The 21,828-nt window shown below is 38.0% G+C and overlaps 1 protein-coding gene across 6 annotated transcripts in view; it reads left to right on the top strand.

The window, feature by feature from the left end:
- TUT7 (terminal uridylyl transferase 7) overlaps nt 1-19,254 on the top strand; it is a 42,409-nt gene extending 23,155 nt beyond the window's left edge. For 4 of the 6 annotated variants that reach the window (XM_055790278.1, XM_055790279.1, XM_055790280.1 and 1 more), the window contains 9 exons: nt 3-80; nt 718-895; nt 1,607-1,654; nt 1,773-1,864; nt 2,299-2,414; nt 14,791-15,116; nt 16,940-17,016; nt 17,188-17,251; nt 18,313-19,254. In XM_055790278.1, coding sequence (XP_055646253.1) covers nt 3-80; nt 718-895; nt 1,607-1,654; nt 1,773-1,864; nt 2,299-2,414; nt 14,791-15,116; nt 16,940-17,016; nt 17,188-17,251; nt 18,313-18,386 — 1,053 coding nt within the window. In that variant the 3' untranslated portion in view covers nt 18,387-19,254. Of the gene's footprint in view, nt 1-2; nt 81-717; nt 896-1,606; nt 1,655-1,772; nt 1,865-2,298; nt 2,415-11,911; nt 11,968-14,771; nt 15,117-16,939; nt 17,017-17,187; nt 17,252-18,312 lie in introns of those variants that run through there. The other 2 variants (XR_003555874.2, XM_013301801.3) reach the window with 2 other exon arrangements.
- Nucleotides 19,255-21,828: the final 2,574 nt, after the last annotated feature.

Consider the following 21,828-nt stretch of genomic DNA (forward strand, 5'->3'; position numbering starts at 1 on the left):
AGATCTACAAAGAACCAAAGAAACCTGAAATTTTAGTTGATGGCTGGAATGTTTATTTCTTCGATAAGATAGAGGAGTTGGTGAGTAAATCAGGTTAATTTGAAATGGTGTTACCAGTAGATTTGCAAATGAAAAATAATTCCTTTTAAGAAACATTGTCCTCAGATACGGTGTCTGAATATAGAAACTGAAGTGGAGTAGCTATTGCTTTGAAAATCCTAATCCCATGCTGTAAAGCTTTAAGAATGTCGTCGGTTGTAATTAAACTGTGGGGAAAAAAAATCTGTAAAATCTGAAAAAATAGATTAAAAAAATTATTTTAAGATCTTAGTGAAGATTAATTGCTGTATGTGTCACATTACTGGGTGGAGATAACTCCTCCAAATACCAGCTGCATTTCTAGTTATAGCTGATTGATCCTGTTTAATGATTTTATGTTAAATAGGCACATAAAGGGAATTAATAGTTTTTTTATATAACAGGTAAAACCTGAAGGTCGAAGTTTTATTAATTCTTCACTTTGTAATATTTTTAAAAATATTACACAATTTTAAAATCAATATTGGATTATTAATACCCATTATGAATGGAAGTATTCTGGTGTAATTCAGTTGTGCTTCTTTATAAAACAGACTTACATTGTTTGAGTTTCCTAGTTATGAAAATTATTCTGTTTAATGTAAGTACTGGAAATAAAAATGTTTCTGTAATTTTCAGTCATCTGTTTGGCCAGACTGTGGCAAAAACACAGAATCTGTTGGGCAGCTGTGGCTGGGACTTCTCCGTTTCTACACAGAAGAATTTGATTTTAAAGAGCATGTTATCTGCATTAGGAGAAAAAATCTGCTTACAACTTTCAAGAAACAGTGGACCTCCAAATACATTGTAATTGAAGGTATAAGCACATGAAGTACTTGAATATGTGGCATTTCCTTAATGCCCACATGAAAAATTTGATCTTTCGACAAGACTTATTTATTTTTCTGCTACTAGATTATCAGTTATTTGCTCATGTTTTGAAATAATCGCAAAATTCCCATTGAGTCTCAGTAGGGCTAAAAATTATTCTTGGGTTCTTTTTCTCTCCTAAAAAGAAGCTGCAAAGCAGACTTCCTACTTTTCATGATGACAGTAACTGACAGAAAAATAGATTTAACCAGATCATTTGGAAAAGAAATCAGCTGTAATGCAACTGAGGTTTCTCATAAATACTAATTTTAGCTGTGTCCATATTTCCATGACCAATTTAACCCTGCATATGATTACACTGTTAAGTAATGCCATGGTCTTTAACAAGAAAATGCAGTGATGTGTTTTAGAAATGTTCCTTAAACCATTTTCTAGCCCATATGACTTCCATGGAAATGATTTCCACTCTCTTGCCTGCACATTCAACTTATTCTTTTACAATACTTCAGTCAGTTCAGAGCTGCACAGCTGTGTTCCCGCGTCCATGGTGTTAACTTATTTTCAATAAATTTGCAAAAGTTTGATTTCAGTATCTTAAATCTACATTGGGAATGGCTGCCTTGGGTTGTTCAGGGCAAAATCAGCAATGTATTCATACACATGGACTTGAGTAATGCTTGTAATGCTTTTTGTACAGACCCCTTCGATTTGAACCACAATCTTGGAGCTGGATTGTCAAGGAAAAGTAAGTCCTCTGTTAACAAAGCTGGTTACAAAGTGAAGAGCTTGTCTTAGATCTTGGTTTACTGGCTTGTCTGATGTTTGGATAATGTTTTCCCTTTTTTTTTTTTTTTCTTCCCCAGTGACAAATTTTATAATGAAGGCTTTTATCAATGGTAGAAGGGTATTTGGTACTCCTGTAAAAATATTTCCCAAAGAATATCCATCAAAAATGGTAAGTTGTTTCTAGGAGCAGTATGTGCATGCTGTGGGGTGTGTATACCTTACCACTTGCAGGGGTATGGTTGCACTCTTTTTAAGCACTTCTCTCAAATTTCAACAGTATTCAAAATCCTTACAGGAGTTATTGCTTCATGTTGTTTGCATGTAATATGTGGTGGCATGCAGAATACTTGTACTGGCTTACACATTTTAGTCCCTATCAAAACTGGCTTACCATTTCTTAAAACTGCAGCTTTAAAAATATCTTGCAGACACAGGCTGCCTGTAAAAGGAGGCCAGTGGCCAGTTAAATCTCATCAGGTCTTTCAGGAGTTCAGCTATGTGCACCAGGTTTATTCTTCTCTGTAACTCTTCTTGCTGTTTTAACACTTGCTTGATTCCCAAGTGTACGGGTTTTCACTTTTAAATGAACGATTTCTTCTTCAGGAATACTTTTTTGATCCAGAGGTATTAACAGAAGGAGAATTGGCACCAAACGATAGATGCTGCAGAAGCTGTGGTAAAATTGGCCATTTCATGAAAGATTGTCCCATGAGAAGAAAGTGAGTATAGTTTTGGCATCTGTGTGGAACTTCTTAGGTTTGTTTAGTAGAAAGATTAGGATGGTAATGCTAAAGCAAAACTAGATGCTGCAGGTTTTCTTTAAAGTGTATCACTACCAGTTTTGGCAGTGCTAGATGGTGTTAGTTTTTTACAATTTTGGTCTGTGTTGAGTCATGACATAACTTTTAAGAATCATCTGTAGTGGTTTTTAACAGAATCTCTTCATAGAAGGCTGCAAAACTACTTTAAGGTAGTAATGCTGATTCTGCACTTCATTATGTAGGAAGCAACAGTCAAAGAGAATCTAAATGCAGAGCTGAATAGCTGTGTGCTGTGAAAATCACTCGTGAGAGCATTTATGTATTTTCACTTAATAACTTCTACTTCATCAAGACACGTTTTTGGCATGAACTGTTTAGAGCGATGCAATTCATGTCAAAAATTGTTTTCTGTCAAAGATTCATTGTCAAACGACAGTGTCACAGCATTGTTTTTCTACAGCACACGCATATGAGAACAATGTCCTGTTTTACATCCAAGAGATTTCCTGATCCTGAGTAACTAGATGCCCAAAATTCAGCAACTGTCATCTTGTAACAAGTGAATGCTAAGCTGATCTTTCTGCTTTTCATATTATGAATGGTTTAAACTTAAAACTGATCCACTGATTATTTTTTTCCTAGTTAAGACAAAGCTCTTGAAAGACTTCATGTCTAAAATAGTGAAAATTGGCAAATAAAACTTCAAGAGGACAAAATCTTGAAAGCCTTTGTGCTTACTTGTAAGGTGAATGGAAAAATCTAACCTTTGTTTAGAGTATGTTAAAAGCTGTAACTAAAACTCACCTGCACTATTATTTAAGTGGGTAAAAAGCTACTTACATCAGATCAGATGAAGTAGCCTTTCTACTACACAACAGAAGATGGTGAACTTACATTGTTGAGACTGAATTTGGGAATTTATTCAACTTCAGCAAATGCAAATATAGTAGCTGATGACAGTTTGAAAATAAAGAATGCTGAAGATTATGTTAGTCTACTCAATGTCTGAGCTGCTGTCTCAGATGCAATGGATTTCTAATCTTATTCTGGAGTGAAACCCCAGTTCATGTGGTCCCCATGTTACCAAAATCTTGGAATGAAGAACTTATCGACACCAATGTGATGTAGATAAGCAGACACTTCTTTATTAACGGCCGGGTGCGTGAGTGAGTCCTCTCACGATCAACGCACACCATGGTTCAAAATCATACACCTCATATAGAACTCCTTCATACATATTCATTAAATATTCCTGCATAATCATAAGATTTCCCATAAATCATTAACATACTCTCCTCCCATATCCGATTCTGTGCAGTAAAGCTTAGAAAGGTCCGGAAATGGTTCTGGGGTACGATTTGGGTAGGTGGTATATGAGTCGGTGGTCTTGATCTCCCCCTGCTGGAATTACCTTTCACTTAAGGTAACTGTTTCTTGGCCGGCAACTATGGGTTGCTTCACTGGGCTCTCCCCAGTTCACACTAATGCTCATTTTGACATTTTAGTACATTCTCCTAGGTTACATATAAACAATCATCTCAAATCTTAAGTCTGTTATCTAAGTTCTAAACATTCCTACTAGGTGGTTCTGACCAATACCTCCGGCCTTAGTACGGGGCTGTACAGAGGATTTTTATCACAGCTTTTACTATAGAAGTTTCATTAAAATATATTTCTTATCCCTCTATATTTCTATTATATGATTGATTTTATAAAATCAAATAATCAATCAAATAAAGTCAATCAATCTTAACTTATTAGCAAATCTATAACATTTCCCCCCTTTGAAAGTGTTGAAAATTATTATTTCAATACTTTCACATTATTTACGTATCATTTGTTTCAACATATTTTGGTGGTGGGCTATACCTTGGTGGACTAGTTGGTACTTCTCTCCTGATCATACGATTGACTGCAATTCTATTGTTAAACTGCTTCTTCAAACATGCATATACTAGCATGATCATCAAAAAGACAATCAGTAACAAAAACAAAGTTTTGATTATGGATTGTATCCAAGAGCTCAAGTTCCATCCTAATTTGTTAAAAATTTTCCCTAACCAGTCTTCTGACATACCTTCTTGAATTGATTCTGTTTCTTTTTCAATTTTATCTTATCATGTTCCACATCTTGTGTGACATTTGGAATGTGGATACAACAGTGGTCCAGTTTATCTTTGAAATATCCACATACTCCATGTTCTTTAAGTAGGAGCATATCTAATGCCATTCTATTTTGTAAAGTCATTCTGGAGATCGCCTATAATTGTATATTCAATTCCTTAAACCCCTTTTTGGTAACGTTTGCTAATTTTTCCACTTGACCAGTTAACTTATAGAGCCATGCTCTGTTTCTATAGGAAGCTATAGGATTTAAAAGTGATTCAAGTGCCCAGCCAATTTTCACTCCTGTAGATGGTTCATTCCAAATATCATCATTTGTCTCAGATCTCTTTGTTCATTTCAGTTCTAAATTTTCTAGGGATCCTCTAAAAGGTGATTTCTTCCAAATTGGACACAATGTTGGCATGCCTAACGTAATTTGTTTCACTTTACCATCTAATGGTAGATGAGTTGTCCAGGTTGCATCTCTCAATGCCCAAATCAGATGTCCTGGACTTTGAATAGTAGATTTTCTACAACTAAACATACTTCCTTTTCTGGGTGTATAGGCGCTAGTTAGATTAAGAATATTCTTAAGACCTCGACAAAAACAGCCATATTTTAAAACAGCGGCCAAAGGAGGGATTCTTTGAATTAAGGCTATATTGCTACAATCATACACTTTTTCACATTTCCACCATGACACTATTTTATTTTCCTTCTCTCCCAATGAAGTTGATCTATCATTGACCCAGGGTAATACTAAAAAAACTTTTCCATCCCAGGTAAAACACCAAGAAGTTTTTGCCATATACTGAAAATGGGAATATAAGGTCATAGACCAAACTGAATCCCAAACTATTTCCTTTTCCTGTAGGGTTCAATTCTTTCTCACATTTTGTCTCGGTTATCCATACACTGGTGTTTGTTGTAGCCATTTTAGGGTAGTAACACCATCCCTTGTTCCCTAAATCTCCATATAATCCCGGTTTTGCTACAAATCATCCTTTACATTCCCAAATGGTTGAATATACTGGTGATTCTTCCCCAGCTTTAACCTTTTGCAATTCCCAAGTTTCCCTAGGTTCTTGTTTACAATTCATTGTCCCATTTTCATAGTCCAATTTGGTCAGATTCATGGTTAAGATTCCCCATGGAATAGATTCACCTACTGCCCTCGGTATTGGTAAACAAGCAGTGATCTGCATAACATTTTATAAATTGGCAAATCCTTTAATCAATACTACCATCAAATTTTCCTCAGCCATTTGTTTGGGAATGTCAATCACTTGTTCTGTTTCTACTTGTCTTTTGTTCCTGTCCACCAAGTCAGCCCATGATCCCACCAACACTACCGACCAAAATAAAATCCAATGTGAAAAATTAGACATGTTTCGGTGTCAATTTTAAAGTCTCTGGGTCATGATTGACAATTTTCCATGAAATGGGTGCTTTCTTCACGCGAATATAATGTATCCAAGCATCTGATTCTGCTATCTTGATAGCTGTAAAAGTGGTTAACAGTACCTGAAAAGGTCCTTTCCAACGTTCCTGTAAAGGTTCGGAGGTCCAGGTCGTCACATAGACATAATGTTCTGGTTGGAAATCATGCACTGAATTTTCCAGGGATAAAGGTCTATTCCAAATTACTGCACTCTGAATTGCAGCCAAAGTTTTTCCTAGAGAAAACAAATAGTTATATACATCCTGCTTTCCTTTTACATATATGTTTGGATTTGGTTCTGGAGACTCATATGGTTTTCCATATAATAATTCATAAAGACTGACTGAGGTTCCACTCTTCGGCTGTACCCTGATTCATAATGCCAATAAAAGTGCCTGAGGCCACTTTGGACTGGTTTCTTGACAAATTTTACTTATTTGTCATTTCAAAGTTTGATTCATCCTTTCCACTTGCCCACTAGATTGTGGTCTCCAAGACACATGTAAATCCCAATTAATACCCAGTATTTTGCTAACACTTTGGACTACTTCAGCAACAAAGTGTGGACCTCTGTCAGAAGAAATTCCAATAGGAACTCCAAATCTCGGAATTATTTCTTGTAATAACCACTTCACCACTTCTTTTGTTTGTGTGGTGCGACAGGGAAGGGCTTCTGGCCATCCTGTAAAAATATCAACCCCTACCAGGAGGTACCGGTACCCATTTTGTCTGGGTAGCTCTGAGAAATCTACTTGCCAATAATATCCAGGTTGTGTACCAGATTTCAGTCTACCCATTTGAACCTTTTTCTTAATCATTGGATTATTCTTCAAACATACTTCACACTTTGCAGTTACCATTTTAGCTATTCCAAACATCTTAACTGATATTACTTGTTTTCGTAAAGATGTTACTAAGGCTTCTGCCCCCCAGTGACATTCTTGATGTCCCGTTTGAATTATCTCTCTCATCAAAAGAGGTGGAATTACTACCTGTCCATTAGGAGTTATCCACCATCCAGCTAAGTTTTTCTTAGCATTTAATAACTGACTCAATTTGTCATCTTCCTCTAAATATCTCGGTTTTTCCCTAGGAAGGGTTACTGTTTTAAAAGGAATTATTGCCATTTGCAATGCTTGTTTCTTTGCTACCTTTTTTGCTGTTTTATCAGCTAAATTATTCCCAGCTATTATTTTTGTCTTCTCAATCTGATGTGCCTTACAGTGCATGATTGCTACTTGATCTGGCTTTTGAACTGCTTGCAATAATCGTAAAATTTCTGTTTGATATTTAATGTTTGATCCTTGAGAGGACAATAACCCCCTCTCTTTCCACAAAGCTCCATGGACATGCACTACCCCAAAGGCATATTTTGAATCAGTCCAGATATTTACTTTCTTGCCTTTACTTAATTCTAGGCTCGAATTAAAGTGGTAAGTTCCGCCTTTTGTGCTGATGTGGTACTAGCCAATGCTTCTGCTTCTATAACTGTAGTATCTGTTGTTACCACATATCCGGCGTATCGGACTCCTTGTTCCATAAAGCTGCTTCCATCAGTATACAATTCCCAGTCTGGTTGCTCCAATGGTACATCCTTCTGATCCTCACGACTGGAATAAACATACTCGATGGTAGCCAAGCAATCATGTTCCAGTTGTCCTTCTTCCTATATGGAACTTAAAAACACTGCAGGATTTACCAGGTTAGTTGTTTTTAGAATCACATCATCCTGTTCAGTCAATACCACCTGGTACTTCATCATTCGGCTGGGGGACAGCCAATGTCTCCCCTTCTGTTCTAGGACAGTTATCACCATGTGTGGAACATAGACTGTTATTGTTCTTCCCAAAGTCAGTTTCCGAGCTTCTTGTATGAGCATTACTGGTGCTGCCACTGCTCGAAGGCAGTTTGGCCACCCTTAACTCACTGTGTCCAGTTGTTTGGAGAAGTATCTGACTGGTCGTTTCCAGCTTCCTATTTTCTGAGTTAACATGCCCAGTGCAAGGTGGTGCCTTTCGTGAACAAACAACTGAAAATCTTTGGTTAAATCCGTAAGTCCCAAAGCAGGTGCAGACATTAAGGCACATTTTAACTCTACAGAAGCCTTTTGCTGTTGTGGGCCCCATACAAAGGGAGAATTCTTTTGGGCCTCATATAGCGGTTTAGCTATTAGCCCATAGTTCATGATCCAAAGGCGACACCACCCAGTCATTCCCAAAAATGCTCTGAGTTCATGAATATTTCTCGGCTCAGGTATACCACAAATAGCTTCTTTGTGATCTTTTCCTAATTGTCGCTGTCCTTTTGAAACCTCAAAGCCCAGATATATCACAGTCTGGCAGGCTATTTGGGCTTTCTTCCTGGATACCTTGTACCCATTTAGTCCAGAAAATTCAAGAGGACAATAGTCACCTGTATACAAGTAAACCTTTCTTCTGTAGCAATCAGTATGTCATCCACATATTGTAAGAGTAAATGTCCAGGTCTTGATTTATCCTGTTTCCAGATTTCAAGTTCCTTTGCTAACTGATTTCCAAAAATAGTTGGACTGTTTTTAAATCCTTGGGTAATCTAGTCCATGTCAGCTGCATCTTTCACCCAGTTTGAGGATTTTCCCATTCAAAAGCAAACAGTTTTCTGCTTTCCTTTTCCAAAGGTATACAAAAGAAAGCATCTTTTAAATCAAGCACTATAAACCACTGATAAGTCTCCCTTAACACTGTTAACAGTGTATAAGGGTTTGCTACTACAAGATAAATATCCTTAACTATTTGATTTACTGTTCTCAAGTCTTGCACCAGCCTATATTCACCTGAGGGTTTTCTGACTGGTAAAATAGGAGTATTATACTCAGATTCACATTCTTCCAAAATTTTATACTCCAAAAATTTATCAATCAATTTCTTCAATTCCTGTCTCACTTCTGATTTGATTGGATATTGTTTAATTCTCACTGTTCCTGCGCCTTCCTTCAAATCTATTTTAACAGGCTCTGCTAGTTTCGATTTACCAGGAATATCTGTTTCCCATACAGTAGGGATCACTGCCAAATCCACCTCCAATGGAATTTCTTGTTCCTTTACTCTTTCTTGTATCATCAAGATTTCTCCCGTTTTTGACTCTGGTCTTTTCAAGAAAAGTTCTCCTTCATCAAAAACAATTTGTGCATTTAATTTGGATAACAAATCTCTTCCTAACAAGGGTATCAGACATTCTGGTACATACAAAAATTCATGTATAATTATCTTATTTCCAAATTTCAAATCCAGGGGTTGCAGAAATGGCCTGGTTTTGTTCCAATTTTTCCTTTACAGGTATTTAATACAAAAAATGTTGCTCCTGTATCCACTCCCAATCTCACAGGTTGAGCAACATTTTTTTTTTTCCACTTTCTTATTATCAAAAGTTATAGCCATTACCAAATTATCTCTAATAGTTAGCTTACATTCATCCTGCCAATCCTTTCTTTGTCTTAAATAAAAGAACAAATCCACATTTGGCATTTTATTCCATTTCCCTTCTCTTTTACAATACAACATTAACTGCAAAATAGTGTTATAATTCAGTGTCCCATTCATGGGCCACTTTTCCTGATCATCCAATATATACAAAGGCCACCAATTATTACAATAGTCAAATTATTACAATACTCCATCATCTGGCTGTTTTGCAGATCATCTTGTAAATTTCCCCAATGTGCCAATAAACATCCCAAGAAAAAATTTTTTTTTTATTTACAGCAAGATTACCCATGCTTTTACTTTTAAACAACCGAGTTAACTTAGATGCCATGGTATAATCACTCACAGTACAATACACAATTATTCAACTCTGTCACTCCGATCCGCGGATCCACACTCCACACTCGCTTTTGTGCTCAATTGCACGTCTCACCCTTACAGCCACACTCACACTTTTCCACAATTGTTACTTTAAACAAAGACATAAAACACAATATTATACACTTCTTAATTTTCTTCTCAATACACAGACACAATAAACAATTCTGTATCAGAAGAAAAACCCCTCCTAACTTCTTGTTAGAGGCACTACCTTAGAGAACACTATAGCATATAGGTTCTCTTGTTTCCACTTTTGTCCAACCCTGCAATAGCTTTCGCTTATGTCTTACGGGCAGACGCCTAGGCTTCCATTTCCACAAGGATCCTTTTAGTCCAACCCTGCGCAGCTTTCACCGCGTCTGACAGGCAGACTTACTCAGTGGGACTCCAACCCACTGGTGGGTCTCCAACCCACTCCTTACCATACACTTATTATAGTGGGACTCCTACCCACTCCTTTAGTGCACTTGCTTTAGTGGGACTCTACCCCACTTACTACAATTACAAAAAGAAGGGTCTTACCAAAATCCAGGGAACGTCGCGAAGAGCCTTACGGATCGGGGATCGATGGGTATCCCCGAGAAATCCTCGGTGCTGGCTGGAACCGATCAGGTCCCCGACTCCTCCGGTCTCCTTCAGCGAGGTCCCATCTGGGTCGCCAAACTGTTACCGAAATCTCAGAATGAAGAACTTATCGACACCAATGTGATGTAGATAAGCAGACACTTCTTTATTAACGGCCGGGTGCGTGAGTGAGTCCTCTCACGATCAACGCACACCATGGTTCAAAATCATACACCTCATATAGAACTCCTTCATACATATTCATTAAATATTCCTGCATAATCATAAGATTTCCCATAAATCATTAACATACTCTCCTCCCATATCCGATTCTACGCAGTAAAGCTTAGAAAGGTCCGGAAATGGGTCTGGGGTACGATTTGGGTAGGTGGTATATGAGTCGGTGGTCTCGATCTCCCCCTGCCGGAATTACCTTTCACTTAAGGTAACTGTTTCTTGGCCGGCAACTATGGGTTGCTTCACTCGACTCTCCCCAGTTCACATTAATGCTCATTTTGACATTTTAGTACATTCTCCTAGGTTACATATAAACAATCATCTCAAATCTTAAGTCTGTTATCTACTAGGTGATTCTGACCAATACCTCCGGCCTTAGTACGGGGCTGTACAGAGGATTTTTATCGCAGCTTTTACTATAGAAGTTTCATTAAAATATATTTCTTATCCTTCTATATTTCTGTTACATGATTGATTTTATAAAATCAAATAATCAATCAAGTAAAGTCAATCAATCTTAACTTATTAGCAAATCTATAACACCCAGACCATAAATGCCTTACAGGTTAAGACTACTGATACATTTGAGTCCTTTGCCCAGCCACTGCAATAGGTGATGCTATCAGTGGAGGGCATCCATCGCCTATGCTCTGCATCATGTTAATTGTTGTCTAGACAAGCTCAAGCACATTACTTTCAGCTAACTGATTGCCACTTTATGGTCCTGATTTCCAGGCCCCCTCCTGCATCGCCCCCTTCTTGGTTTTGAGCAATCCAACATGCGTTCTCGTTGTAAGCATTGAAACAAACAAGGAACACATAATGCTAAAATCAACAATACTGTCAATACCATCAATGCGCCTTTGATTATATTTTGTAAGCAGCCCCCTAACCCAAGGCTTGAAAGCCAGTCCGTTAACCCGTTCTCAATCTTTATGGTCTGTTCATATTTTCTTAACGCGGCGAGCTGCTTATGAATAGAGTTAGAGTGATCAGTCAAATTCATGCAACGCTTTCCTTAGTGCTGTTCACTATAGGCTACTCTACTGTTCATGCTGCTTCCTTCTAGAGGCGAGAACATGTTCCTCCTTTGTTTCTGTCTCATCCTAGTTTCTTCTCATACTCCCTCAAAATTATTTACCTCTTTGCTGCAGGATCTCAGCTGCACTTCATCAAAGCAAGCCAAAACTGCACATCAATGTCAAAACAACCCACTGTCTCTGTTCTGTACAATTTTACAATTTCCCCTTTCTGTTTTTGAACAGCTAGTACCCGGTTTGCCATGTTCTGCAGGGCCCTTGCAAACGTGACAGCAACTAAGGTAACAGCAAACATACAATACTGCCGATTGAGTGAATGGATGCCAAAAAGGTTGAAATTTTCTCAGATTTTCGTAACATGTTGCTGCAATGGGGCGCCTAAAATCCACGCAGCACATACCATCAAAATCCTCACAGCCATGTCCTTGAACCAACAACAAAAAGCAGTGGCAATTTTGACTCACATTCTTAACTGCCTACCAAACAAGGTGATTTAACTCTTTAATGCTTTCCCTGCTGTTACTCCGGATAAGAGAAGAACCGCTGCAATACGTTCCCATCATAGCCTCCTACTACATTAGCATCTACAGAAAGACAATTATCGACATTCAAAGTGTAAACAATATCATCTTCTTTTGGATTAACATTATACATAGGTGGAAGGGCACACCAAACAAGAACTGCTTCAGTCAAAAAGCTGGAAACATAGCATGCCTTCTCTGAACATACCTCTGGGGTCATTCCCTTCATTCCCTCTTTTTTTATGCAAAGAGAAACACTTTTACCATAACAGAGAAGCCCCTATTTACCACAGCTGTATGCGCCACCAGGCTCAGGACAGGAATCATTCATGCAGTTACATAGCTATATATCACTACAAGCATGCAGACACCTATTAAACACTAGATAACCATGTTTATCTTTCCTATTCTCCTGCACGATACCTAGTTGTTCTCTCATTATGAATCCTCCCTTCCTGCACTGCTTTGCTTAACTCTTTAACAGCCTTGTATTGCACAGGCTGCCACTCTTGAGGTTCATCTGTCTGACAAAATACTGAACATGCCATAGCGACTCCCAAAACCCCTCACTTAAGTGCTTCACACTTGCATTCCTGCCACCAATCCCTCAGACCCCCTTTCACCCTCCCCAAAAATACAATCAATGCATCGGGAGAGACGAGGGGGTGGGGGAAAGGTCTAGCTCCTTTTCCAGATCTATAGGACCTGGATCAAAAGGTTTATCGGTGTCAATGAAATCATTTTCCGAGTTGTCCTGTTCCCGTGCTTGGTCCTGTGTTGCGAGGATCGCTGCAATCAGGGGCAGAAGCTTTGGGGGCAGAGGAGGTGTGGACAGAATCGCCATCGTTGACAGTGTGTTGAGAAGAGTCGCGCTGTCGGTGGAATTTACAGCCTCCTCTGGTTTTGCACCGTTAGTAGAATGAGTCCACCCTTGGCAAAGAGTAGTCAGAATTTGCCACCAAGATGTTAAGTGTATTCCTGAAACGGAGTTCCCCTCCGCGGCAGCATCATACAACTTTCTATTGACCACTTTCATTTCTTTCAAAGTCTCTATAAAGTTTCTTGACTGCTCGCCTGTCTCAATGAGTACAGGTTTCTAAAGCTTCTTAAAACTTCTTCAGATATTTAAAATCTCTAAAGTTTCTTGGCTGCTCACCAGTCTCGATGAATACAGGTGTTATCCTCAGGGTTTAGGTTGTCCGCCTGGTCCAGCCAGCCAGACGATCATTCAGCCAAGACGTCTCCTCTGGAACGCAGCCCTCTTCCATGAGCTGTCTTTTTTATCGACCAGTTCCGTCCTTATTCTTCCAAGGCTTCGGGACACCACCATAGGGGTCACCATTTGAGGAGACTGAGGCACGGACTCCCGGATCTGACTAGAAGACCCTTTATGAGTCCATAAACGTCTCTTTCTGGGGACGAAGCCAGATTCCCCATTACGGATTTCCCACAGCTCACCTCTCAACTCCGGAGGGATTTCAGGCCGGCCGGCTCCCGCCCCCTTTCAGCAGTTCATTCAAAGTTCTGTGGGACTCGCTGCATGTCGCTCAGTTAGGTGATTCGAGAGCGCTTCACGTTAGATCCTTAAACGCATCACGTCGGGGTCACCAATTTGTGGCGATGGAAAGACGGGACGCAGCTTGATGCAAGCAAATGTCAATTTACTGTGCAGAAGCACGAGTTTATATGCACTTTCAGAAGCTGCGCATTTTAAACAGATTGGTTCTTGAAGCTAAGCATTGCATACTAGGCAACCCCTGATTGGTGGTTAACTACCACCAATTAACAGCAAGGTGTTACCTTTCCTTGGCGCCATCTGTCCCCCACTTCCCTATGCTCTGTATCATGTTAATTGTTGTCTAGACAAGCTCGAGCACATTCCTTTCAGCTAACTGATTGCCACGCTATGGTCCTGATTTCCAGGCCCCCTCCTGCATGAGTCGTTTTCATTGCTATCAGCGCTGCATCTGACTGACCGAAGGAACCTTAGTATCATCTTCAGACTTGGAGGTTTTACTGATGTCTCCTCCTCTAGGTCATGTATAAAGAGAAGTTAGATAAAACCAGTCCAGCAGTGGTAGCCGTTTCTCCACTGCTAGATCATGTAGAACGTTAGAAGCTTTTCGCAGTAGAAGAGACTTTTAGAAATACTGTGAATATACACAGTTTCAGAAGGAAGAGACTGAGTTCTGACTGAATTGTACAAGTAGAAAAAAACCCCAGAACTATAGCCCTATTTTTTATTATTATTTTATTAGCATTTTGCTTGTGTTTTCTTTTCTTCCACTGTCTTTGCAACTCTAGCACCCAGAGTTTCTGTTGTGTTTCTATTTTTTGAGATATAATTATTAGAATTTAGGGCTCTATTGTGATCTTATCATGAAGTTAAATTGTTAGGTATGTTACATCAGTGTAGCAGTGTTTGGTAGGAGAGTCAAAGTACATTAATTCACTTTAACTCATTGAAGAAATACACGAAATGCATGTATTGTCTGTAGACAACACTGGTTTTGCATGGGTTTTTTTTCCACTATGCATGTATGTAAAACCTATCAATTCTGTAGCATTTTTCTGCTCCTGCAGACTAAGACAGAATCATGATTATGAAGACAGCAAAAACCAGAGGTACACAGAAAACAAGGAGAAAAGAAGCAAAGAGGACAAAGAAACACAAAATAAAACAACAGAAAAGGAAAGCTCAATCAAGGAGGGAAAGTTGCATCTATGTACACCTCAGAAGAAGAAACTAGCAAGGGTGATAGCAGAAACTGGAAGAGAAAAGACTCCCAGGCATTCAGCAGAGAAGTGGAAGCACCTGGAAGACAGAGACTTAAAAGAAAAACGTTGTTTTATCTGTGGAAGAGAAGGTCATATTAAAAAGGAATGCCCACAGTATAAAGGAGCTACAGGTATGAAAGTGGTTAAGCTGAGTAGCTTAAACAGAGCTTATGTTTTCTGGTATTTTTAAGAGAGCTGACTGATGGGTAAGGGTTTTGCTTTGAATGGCACCACGTAAATGCTGTCTTTGTTTTTACATGTAGTTGCATTTAGCCAGTTTTCCCTTCATCCTCACCTATCTTTCAGAACTTTGCTGTATCCCAAGATACTAGAGATGGTTTCTCTTAGCAGCTAAAATGCTTGTAATAGAAAGACTATGAGTGTCTAATACTTTGAAATTGCTTCCATTGTCCTCACTATATAAGAGTTTGCTAATGTTTCAAACTACAGCTTCTCTTTCAGGACATCATAACTGCAACAAAAGCTAGCCTTGTAGCTCTTCACAACACGTAAACCAGAATTATTCCATAATAATCAAGTCACTATGAAAGTGAACAGATTGCTCGCATATAATATTATGAAGGAAATAAAACAATGTTCCTGCCAGCTCAGCAGTCAGAGATATACAATAATTTGTCTTACTTTGCATGAAGTCAGTTTGCAACTTTGACTTTAAAAAAAAAACCAAACCTACCACAATGCCCCCAAATTCAGATCCTGACTAACAGATCTGAACAGAATAATGAAGTAGTTGCTTAGCAGTATCTAAGTCATTCTTCACATAAGACAGATCTTATCATCTGTGTTGTAAAGGAAAATTATTCTAAGATAAAACTGAGACTCTTTAAGACAGTCAATAGTACTTTTATTTGGCATCCAAAGGAACAAAGTATTATTGTTTCTCTGTAGGTAAACCTAGGAGCATTTAAATTCATGCTGGGAAAATTTGCTTTACAGGTTACTCATAACTTGACCTCTTAAAAGTAACAAATACAAATCCTTTTTATAAATGTAATTTCAAGCCAGCTCTTCTCTACTAGTAAAAATGTTCTGTCCAGTTAGATCAGGAGACTCTTCTTAATCAGATGTAATAAGTGGAAGACTGTGCTTACAAAGACTCCCACAAAGGAAGTGGAAGGACAATGGTGTAAATGTATTTGGAAGTGTTCTTAGTTTGTCAGACAACTAGAATTGTTGGGTGGACAGAAGAGGTGTTTAAAAAGTGAAGCCACATTTTATTCAGCTTCTGACCTTTTGAAGGTGTGTGTCAAGTCTAAATTTAACCTTTGATCTTTGACTTTGTCTCTTTGAGGTTTTCTAGCATTCCATTTGCCATGATACTGAGTTGGCTAAGGTGGAGTATGCCTGACTTTTGTAGTCAGTGACGTTATAACATTCATCATACGAGAGCTATGCTGAGGCTGTACAGTACATATGTCTAAAATCATGATTTCTGGAGTAGGTATTTTTGTCTATTATCTGTATTTTGGGAATTACGGTATTTTAATTCAAAGAGTATTGGTGTTGCTAGGGCTTTGTCTCGTTTTTTTGCTTGCTCAGTGCCTGGTGTTCTCTCTAGTTGAATAGAGGATAATGAACAACTGGATCTAAGAGATCAGACTTTGTTCTTTGGTGTGCTACATCTGGTGAGACTATGGACAATTCACTTATCACCATACCTTCATTCATCCTCTGAAGATCCCTGTCTCCCCCTGATTCTGGAGGAGGATACACAGCTTTATTGTAGGTTCCTAACTTCCATGCTTAACTATGGATGCATCACACCTCATTGTGACAGTTTTCCACATTATAAAATTGAGGAAAATAAGTGTCCTACTTTCTATGTATTCCTAAGGTAGATTGCAAATATTTTGTTATTTTTATACCTTATGATACCTGAAGTGGAAACTAGTTTCAAATTAGAAAAATCTTTGTTATATTATGATCTTTATAGGTGGTTCAAAACCGGAAGTGTTGTGTGGATCCCCTTCTTTACCCAGTGCTGCCAAACATGCTGTTAGATTAAATCAGGTAAACACCAAGTGTCCCTTTCCTTTGATCTTTTTGTTTTAAAATATTCTAAAGTCCAATTAAAGTAATTAAAAATAGCTTTACTTAAGCTTTCAAGGACAACCTTTTTATTTTATTGTGGAATGACATAATTAAATTCTGTTGGTTCATCAGTGTTTGTGTTGTTTATAGGGAGTGATTTTACATGAAGAAAAAAATAAACAAAAAGGAAAAGTATTTTTGAGTCCCCAGTCAGGTTTGTATATCTTTGTTTCAATTCAGAAATTCTGTGTAAAAGCATGGATTTTTCACTTGCTTTCTTCGTCAGTCCTTATAGAAAATCTACTTAATTTGGTGACCACAGCAGGAGTCTGGACAGGTTGCTAGATAATTCTGAAGTGCAGCCACATTGGTGGGTTTTCTTACTGTAAAAGCATGCAATTTTTCAGTTTTGTTTTGGATGCAAAACCTAGGCATGTCAGTTCTGGGCATTTTTTCTTTACTCCGGTAGGTTTATTTTGCAGAAGGATACCGTAGGTTTCTATCACTTTCTCTCCTGTTTGGGCATACATGGGGTTTGTTTCTTCAGGGACAACATGTTGCTCAGAGTGGCTGTCCAGAACTTTCCACATGATCAACTGAGGGGAGACTATCAAAACACATCCTTGGTCTGAGCTGCCAAAATGCAAGGAAGTTAAAATTACACTTACAAATAATAGTCAGATGATAATACAAAGGACTTCATGTACTTTTTCTGGATCAGAGATGTTTTATGAGAGATACGTCGTTACAAATACAGGTTCCTTACAGTAATTTCACACACCTGTTAACGGATATGATGAAGGTTTTAAAATAACCTGGTTTTTTAATTACTTTGAGTTTCTAGTGCCACTCTGCAAACCTTGTAGCAGCTTGGGTTTTTTCAGTATGTGTGTGTATATATATATATCTTACAGGACACCAGAAGGGGGACTTAAGTAGCCTTTACAAACTTTGGAAGACTATCTCAAATTAATTTCTGTTTTCACTGTAAGGCTTTTCCAAATCTAAATTTGGGGATTTTAAACACAAAGTCATTTGTTATCAGGTGTTCAGTTGAAAAAAAATGCCACTTCTCAATTTTGTGTTTTAATATTGCCTACTGTCCTTCAGTTTTTAATGATCTAAAGTTGATCTTGTGTGTGCCGCCTTTATAGTTTGACTGAACAGTAATTTTCTTCTGGGCAATTGTTTCAGTTGTTTTATATCTTGTCTTTTGTGTGTTGCTTTGTTTTTTAAACCTTTATTAAATAAAGTGCAATGCTTTCTTTCTCCCAGTCTTAGGCAGCCTTTCCAATAAATACATGACTCAGGGAAAAGCCTCACAGAAGAGGACCCAACAAGAATCTTGAGGAATATTAAGCACTGTTAAATTGCAATACAGGCACTTCATTCATTTAAAAAAAATTATTTAGCTAAAGCATCTGGATTCACAGGACAGCAGCATAGACAACCTTCGACTTAACTACGTTGTGTTTTATTTTAGATTGCTAGTACAAGTAACTGTGTCTTTTTCTTATGAACAGAAAAGGGCAGGTACTGAAAATGAACTGTTTTCACGGTTTTGTTGTTCCAGCTGACCATTCTAAAATGCACTAAAATTGTGTGCAAGCCAAATACATTATATTTTCTTCAAACATTGATTTTTTGAAGGCGCAAATAATATTTATTTATGTAGATTGTTTACCTTAATCCTTGTGTAAACGTGTTCTAAATGTTTGTAGACTGCCACATTATTTTTTTTATGTAGAGAACTGAAAACTTAGACACTAGTAAACATATGTAAAACAATCTTTGGACAAGCAGTGCCATTGATTTCTTGGGGTTTTTTCTGTTTTGTGATTTTATGGGAGTTCATTTGCTGCTGTGCTTGTGTACAAGAAGAAAGACTAAAAAACAGGTCAGTCCTGTTTGCTGCTGCTAAGAATTTTTTTCAAGGCCTTTGGGGATACAAACAAAAATGCTTTAAGGAGTAGAGGTATTATATTTGGCAACTAGGAAAATATATGTCAATTTTCATAAAATGTGCATAGGATCCTTGTACCAGCCAAGAATTTACTTAGTACTATTAATCTGAGCTTCACCTGAAGTCCTTCTGGCGCTGGTAATGTACTGTCTTATTTTGTTCAGGAAAGAATTAGTTACATGGTAAAGCTGAAACCACTGTTATTTATGACTTTGAAATAAATTGTAAAAATAAATAAATCGGACTTAAGTGTCTCTATTTCTTCTTAGGTTGTAATTTCAGGATTCTGGACTTAAATGTAAAATTAATGGTAACCTATTAGAATTACCTGGTTATAGACATGTCAGGTTTAATTTTTTCCTTACCCATCTATTTTTCTTAAAGTTGAAAGCTAGAATTGCCAAAGTGGTCTTAAGGAACTGGGATTCCAACTCCTGTTTTTGGTTTTCATCCATCTGTAGCCATCCACTTGTAAACTTTTAGATCAGCAACTTTCACAAATAATTTCTTTTGTATTCTTTCCTCAACATTTTCAAAGTAGTAGCAAGCAACAAACAGAAAATAATTCCAGCGTTGTCTTTATAGCATATTTCATCATATGAAACAGTCAGTTTTTCCCTCAGAAATAATTTAATTATTGTAGTTTTTCATATTGCAAAAGAAAAGTCTGGCTGACATGTCTTCTGTATGCCTTATTTGGCCCTCTCTTCAGTTACTTTTCAGTTTTGCCGATAGGAATGAAGAGTGTTAGCCTCTAAGGGACTTTGGCATAATCTCAAAGACTGAAGCTATTTTTTTAAAAAAAAAAAAAATCAGATTTATGCCTGCTCATCCAATTCAATTTGTGGTAATTTGTAGTTTAGCGGTGAAGTTTTCAGCTGTGAAACTTCTAAACTCACATCTGAATGAAAATTCATTCTGTAGATCCTCCAGGCTTCTCACTTCAGAGCTGCTTCTTCCTTATGCAACCACAAATTCTATATAGTTACAAGTATCTCATAGCCCTAAAATAAACCTCCCCTAATTTGGGATATATATCACAGGCATTAAACCACTAACACATCCTTTGCTTTAAAAGTAGTTAAAGCACAGTCATAACTAACAGAATGATACGACACAGAAGAAACACAGTTGAGGAGGCATATATACCTGCTGGATGAAGTTGTAAAATTTAGGAAATTGATTAGAAATTAAAATTTAAGAAAACCGAGTTGTTCTTAACAATTCTTAGATCCTATTTGCCTTACAGGAGTATACTCAAGGGAGCAGCCTTCCACATGCAAAGAAAAACTCTGAAAGGATACACTGCATCAAGTTTCTAGAAAAAGAACTGTATCAAAAATCACAGTAAAAATTTAAAATAATAGTTCACAACTAAATTCATACTAATAAAATGTAATAATAAATACTAATAAACTAATAGTTTAAAAGGCCTCTACTAAACTACCTGCATACTCAGTCCCTGTAATGACACAGAGAGACACTGTTACAGGACTTTGTACTGCTTTATTTTAAAAAAAGTGCTATTGCCATATTTCACGGGAATCTCGCATGCTTTTGATGTCCCCATTTCCAAAGTTGGAAAATGTTTTGTGCTATGAGTAGTTAGTAATCAGTGCTGAAAAATGGAGAAGGACAAAGTTTTTTCAGGTATGCGGCACAGCTGTCTGAGATGACTTAATCTCAAGTTAGCTATATAACTAACTGCTAGATTAATAACACTCATCATCTCCCCTAATTTAATTGTTCTGGTGAGATTTGTTTCATAGCTGTATTTAAAACCAGTTTCTCATCCATTAGAAATTTTATTTAAATGTATTTAATACACATTGTTTCTTTTATAACCCTTCTCACATTTTTGTAAGAACTGCAGAAGCCATATAAAAAATTATCTTCATTATTAACTTTTCTGGGCTTAAAATAGCTGCTTAGAATGGGAGCTTGCTAGCAAAGAGTATTTTTTTCCTATACTGATAACTTTATCAATAATATCTCTTGTTATTCACTATTTAGATTTTAATACTGACTTTTGCTTTTTTTTGGTAATATACCGAAGAGGCAAAGCACCTTAGAAAACCTGTTGTTTTAGCCCGTGCCGAGTCTTTCATGCTGAGATTCAGTGACAGTGACAGTGATAGGTGACAGTGATGGTTGGAAGCATCCTAAGGAAGTGCAAGAAGGCAAAACTCTTCATGCCTGCATGGCAGACTGATGAAGACAGATAGTAGCTGCATTCATACCTAAGCTTCCCTCCTCCAAGGATACGTATCAGTGACTTCAGCTTCAGGCTGACGGTGCATTCAGGCCCCCATGACCCATAAGTGGGTGTGTTTTAGCTGAAGGTCTGCACCCAAGTTGCACATACTGTGTATGAAAGACACATTTTGCATAGCTGAAGAAAACAGAACTTTTTTTTCATGCAGTTGCTATATTTACATTTGAGGTCGAAGTACCGTGCCTCATTAAAGAGTAGTGAGTAATTTACATAATTATCTATGTAAAAAATAAACCCCCCTGCTCATGCACTGTTGAGCTCTTCAAAGCTGCTAAGCCCAGACTCGCCAGGTGTAGTGACGAGGTGTGGACGTGTTGCTTGTGCTTGGACTTTGTCCGCGCTGGTTCAAGGTATTATCTACCGTATGCTGTCGGAGGAAATGGAAAACGAGGACTAGTTTTCCTTCTGGCGCAGGCGCCATGCGGTTCCAAGGCGCGGGATGAGCCCTCCCGTGCCAGGGCTGCCCCGCACGCGCCCCGCGGCTGCCACCAGCGGTGCGGGCAGGGCCGCGCAGCTCCCGCACTTCCCAGCCGCCCTCCCGCCGTGGCTGCGC

Source organism: Falco peregrinus, chromosome Z (genome assembly GCF_023634155.1).
Source record: "Falco peregrinus isolate bFalPer1 chromosome Z, bFalPer1.pri, whole genome shotgun sequence".
Taxonomy (NCBI): Eukaryota; Metazoa; Chordata; class Aves; order Falconiformes; family Falconidae; genus Falco; species Falco peregrinus.